This window comes from Alosa pseudoharengus, unplaced genomic scaffold (genome assembly GCF_046254945.1).
Source record: "Alosa pseudoharengus isolate Yale_2024_CS ecotype anadromous, Long Island Sound unplaced genomic scaffold, YU_APseudo_1.1 YU_APseudo_1.1_scf_1, whole genome shotgun sequence".
NCBI lineage: Eukaryota > Metazoa > Chordata > Actinopteri > Clupeiformes > Clupeidae > Alosa > Alosa pseudoharengus.
Window position 1 is genome coordinate 27,775,041 of NW_027468564.1, and position 5,000 is coordinate 27,780,040.

The window sequence follows — 5,000 nt, forward strand, 5'->3', positions numbered from 1 at the left end:
GTGTGTGTGTGTGTGTGTGTGTGTGTGTGTGTGTGTGTGTGTGTGTGTGTGTGTGTGTGTGTGTGTGAGAGAGAGAGAGTGTGTGAGTGTGTGGGTTTTAGTCACATATGATATGGTAGCTCACATTATAAATTTCAATAGGAAGCAATTGCTGTGCTCACACTGTACTTTTAACTGTTCATGCAAGTCAATATCCATACGAACCTTTGGCAAATTTGGGATTTACTCTACTCTGCTGTCCGTCTGGCCAAGAGGCCATTGAAGCCCATTTTCAATGTCCCTAAAACACGGGCACGCAAATACAATCGCTAATCCAGCATGGACATTTATTTCTTTGGAATTGACCAACAGCATCTTCCTGTCACTTTGCACTGTCCTGTATCAATAAGGGCAGAACCCCCCCTCCCCAAATAAATAAATAAATAAATAAATAAATAAATAAATAAATAAATAAATAAATAAAAAATGCACAATCAAATAATAGTACACAGGATGTGATGGGAGGGTCAAACTGTATTCCACTACAGAGTAAAGAATTTACACATTGTGATTGAAAAAGTGGTCCATTCAAGTGATCACTAGGTGGGTTTACATGGACTGTTTGTTTATCATTCCGAATAAACTATTCTGAATGAAAATGTTGTGTCTGTTTATATACGTACTAACGGCATGTCATCATAAAGAGAAATGTATCTGCATCACGCTCCGTTCTAGGGGAAAGCAAGCTAGCATTATATCATTGATTCCAATGGGAAAGACAACAAGGAGTCACACGTTACATCTACATCTATTTAGGACGTAGCACAACAGTTATAAAGAAATATATATATATATATATATATATATTAGGGCTGTCAATCGATTAAAAAAAATAATCTAATTAATTACATACTCTGTGATTAATTAAAGGAGAATTCCGGTGTGATATTGACCTAAAGTGTATTGAAACATGATACCGAGTGTGAACGTATTTCTCATAGCCCATCTCGGCTTGTCCCCTGCACTCCAAAATCTGGCGCTAGTTAGCCGATGCTACCAACAGCTTTTTCAATTGTGGTGCTTCGGCATCGGGCTAGCCATGCAAATAAATCACTGTTTTACACCATTTACGAGGCTCAATGTATCTCCACACTTTATTGGTAGACTTCCGAGGGCCCTGACATTTAAAACGAGACATTGAGAACTTTGAAAAAGCACTGGTAGTTTACTTACAAGACGATTTATACAGACAGTATCTTCACGAAGTTTAGCGTTTGCAGCCATCTTGAATTTAGTCACGATAAGTCGAGCGACGAGTAAGAATGAACAGGTATGATAAGGGATCAGATTCCTAAAATAATTCAGTGGAAATGCATGGATTCCAGTTTCTTCCAGTAGCAGCAACTGGAATCCATGCATTTCCACTGAATTATTTTTGGAATCTGAATTCTCCTTTAATCTAAATTAATCGCATATATAATTTTTGCTGTGAAAGTATTTTAAATATTTAAATTCAAATGAATCATTGATTAGTCAGCATTAGTGACATTAAAGTTCAAAAACTCTTTTATTATTATTTTCACTGTTCAAATAATTGCCATGATAATCTATGATATGACCTAATATCCTGAGGAAATAAATTCAAAAGTGCTTCGGGAAGAAGTTTTTTTTTTTTCACATACAAGGCATTTCAGGCCACAGATATAACCTAGGGGACACAATGAAAATAAATTAACACTCCCCTGTGTGTTAATGTCAACACTTATTTCTTTGCATTGATGTGCGACTATAGAGTTGATGAACTCCGGTGATATGCAAAATCCTTGCTGCAGACATTTCAGAGGACTTTATTTTCAACACCATCAGGCCGTTTTTTAAAAGTAAATGTTCCAATCAATGATCCAGGCAGCACGTTTTCTTCCCTCTCCTTCATTTCACAGTCTAATTTTTACTGACTTGAACGGCTCGGGGTCAAATGGAATCGATTAATCTGCACTAATTTTTTTAATCAGTTATTTTTTCTCAAATTAATTAATTGAAATTAATCAGTTATTTTGACAGCCCTAATATATATATATATATATATATATATATATATATATATGTAACTGACTCATGCCAAAACTATGCACATTACCAACCTAATTAGTTTCCAATACCCCAATGTTGAGGACATATTTAGGTCATAGCTAACACTTACCATAATCGCCAATGTAAAACGGTTAGCTTGCTAGCTAGCTAACTGTGGAACTTCAGTATACATCATGGTATACATAGTCAATTATCTCACCTAGTTGTAGAAGGAAATACGTTCCTATTACAAGTAATAAAATTAAGGTGTGACATGTTTAGTTGATGTTATGACATATAAAGGTAAGCTTGCCGAACTTAGTTAAACAGTCAGCCACGGACAGCTTGACTGTGACTATATTCGTGACACTCCTGTTAGTAAACTAGAGCAAAGAATAGGAATGTAATGGTCACCTTAATCCCATGAACGCAAAGATCACTCTCACATCAACCTATTATGTGCCTTTTATACTGTACACTGGTTAGCACTCTGGACTTGTAACCGGAGGGTTGCCGGTTTGAGCCCCGACCAGTGGGCCGCGGCTGAAGTGCCCTTGAGCAAGGCACCTAACCCCTCACTGCTCCCTAAGCACCGCTGTTGTTGCAGGCAGCTCACTGCACCGGGATTAGTGTGTGCTTCACCTCACTGTGTGCTGTGTTTCACTAATTCACGGATTGGGTTAAATGCAGAGACCAAATATCCCTCACGGGATCAAAAGAGTATATATACTATATATACTATATCAGTGTAAAATGTAACTATATCTTGCTCTGTCTATTTCTCTGCTTTTCCCCTGTAACTGTATCTCACTTCGTCTTTCTTTCTTTCTCTCCATCTCTCCTTTCTCTACCTCTCCCTTCCCTAACTATCTTTGTTGCTCAACTCTCTGTCTGTCTCTCTGCCACCCTCCATCTCTCACCTGTCCCTCAATCTCTCTCTCTTTATCTCTATCCCTCATGTCATGTCTATGCATCCCTTCATCTCCCCTCTGTCCCTCAATCTCTCTCTCTTTCTCTCTATCCCTCATGTCATGTCTATGCATCCCTCCATCTCCCCTCTGTCCCTCAATCTCTCTCTCTTTCTCTCCATCCTTTATGTCTCTGCCTCCCTCCATCTCCACTCTATCTGCCCTCTGTCCCTCTATCTCTCTCTCTTTCTCTTTGTCCCTCATGTCTATGCCTCCCTCCATCTCCCCTCTATCTGCCCTCTGTCCCTCTATCTCTCTCTCTTTCTCTCTGTCCCTCATGTCTATGCCTCCCTCCATCTCCCCTCGGTCCCTCTCTCTCCCTCTCTCTCTCTCTCTATTTCTCTCCGTCCCTCATGTCTATGCCTCCCCCCATCTCCCCTCTATCTCCCCTCGGTCTCTCTCTCTCTCTCTCTCTCTCTCTCTCTCTCTCTCTCTCTCTCTCTCTCTCTCTCTCTCTTTCTCTCTGTCCCTCATGTCTCTGCATCACTCCATCTGCCGCCCTGTCCTGCTCTCCCTTGTCTCTGTGTGCAGGCCTCGTGTGTAACAGGACGTCTCTGTGTCTCTGTGTGCAGGCCTCGTGTGTAACAGGACGTTTGACCAGTACGCCTGCTGGCCTGATGGCGTCCCCGGCACCACCGTCAACGTCTCCTGTCCCTGGTACCTCCCCTGGTACCACAAAGGTGTGTGTGTGTGTGTGTGTGTGTGTGTGTGTGTGTGTGTGTGTGTGTGTGTGTGTGTGTGTGTGTGTGTGTGTGTGTGTTTTTGTATGTGTGTGTGAGAGAGAGCGAGAGAGATAGTAGGAGAGAGAGAGAGAGATTGTAGGAGAGAGAGAGAAAAGCTTTATTAGCATGTCAAAGTGTGCATGTATGGTGTTTGTGTGTGTGTGTGTGTGTGTGTGTGTGTGTGTGTGTGTGTGTGTGTGTGTGCATGTATGGTGTTTGTGTGTGTGTGTGTGTGTGTGTGTGTGTGTGTGTGCTTGTGGGTGTGGGTGTGTGTGAACAACCCTCTTGATCTAAGGTCTATCTTCTTGACATTTAAATGCATAGGAGTCAGATCAACACAAAAGTCACATTTCACGAGAAGTCATTGCACACTTAGTGAAATTACATTGCAGTTTGGCCTTGTAGAAAACTACTGATCCTCTGAAAGTGATCACAATTACCACTGACACACACACACACACACACAAACACACACACACACACACACACACACACACACACACACACACACACACACACCAAAATCAAGAGCGATGGTGATAGAAGATAATAGGCCTGCCAGAAAGAGAGAGCAGGATGAGGGAACGAGGGATCACATAAAATAATATAAAGAGATAACAAGGGAGGGCAGAAGTAAAGAACAGACAAATTTGGAGAGAAAATTACATCTTGTCTGCACTGAGATTGGGAGGCAAACAGTCATTAGTTAGACTTACAACACTAATCACTACAAGAGACAGATAGAGGGAGAGAGTTTGTGTGAGAGAGAGAGAGAGAGAGAGAGAGAGAGAGAGAGAGAGTGTGTGTATGTGTGTGTGTGTGTGTGTGTGTGTGTGTGTGTTTGTGTGTGTGTGTGTGTGAGAGAGAGAGAGAAGGAGAGAGATAAAGGCAATCTGGACTCTGTGGGAGTTCGGCAAGTTTAGGAGTTAGTTTTGTTTGTCTTTATACAGCTGAATTAATCAGTACAGCAACACAAGATACAGTATATACAGAAGAAAAAGACACATAGAAAGAAAAAAACAAGAGAGAGAGAGAGAGTGCAAATAAGGGACTCTCCAGTTGATAAACACACCACCATGAGACACCATGAAAAAAAGAGAGAGAAAAAAAAGAGACAGGAGACAGAGAGAGAGAGAGATAGAGAGAGAAAGAGAGAGAGAGAGAGAGAGAGAGAAGGGGGGGAGAGAGCAAACAAGGAACTTCATCATGAGACACCATGACTAATCTCATGGCTCCTATTCTCTCTGCGGCTCTCAGACCC

General features: G+C 41.4%; 1 protein-coding gene across 1 annotated transcript in view; it reads left to right on the forward strand.

The window, feature by feature from the left end:
* The window catches only part of gcgrb (glucagon receptor b), an 85,656-nt gene that overhangs the window by 61,472 nt on the left and 19,184 nt on the right, over window positions 1–5,000 (forward strand). Inside the window, exon 4 of the mRNA XM_076286060.1 lies at window positions 3,590–3,697. Coding sequence (XP_076142175.1) covers window positions 3,590–3,697 — 108 coding nt within the window. The remainder of the gene's footprint in view (window positions 1–3,589; window positions 3,698–5,000) is intronic.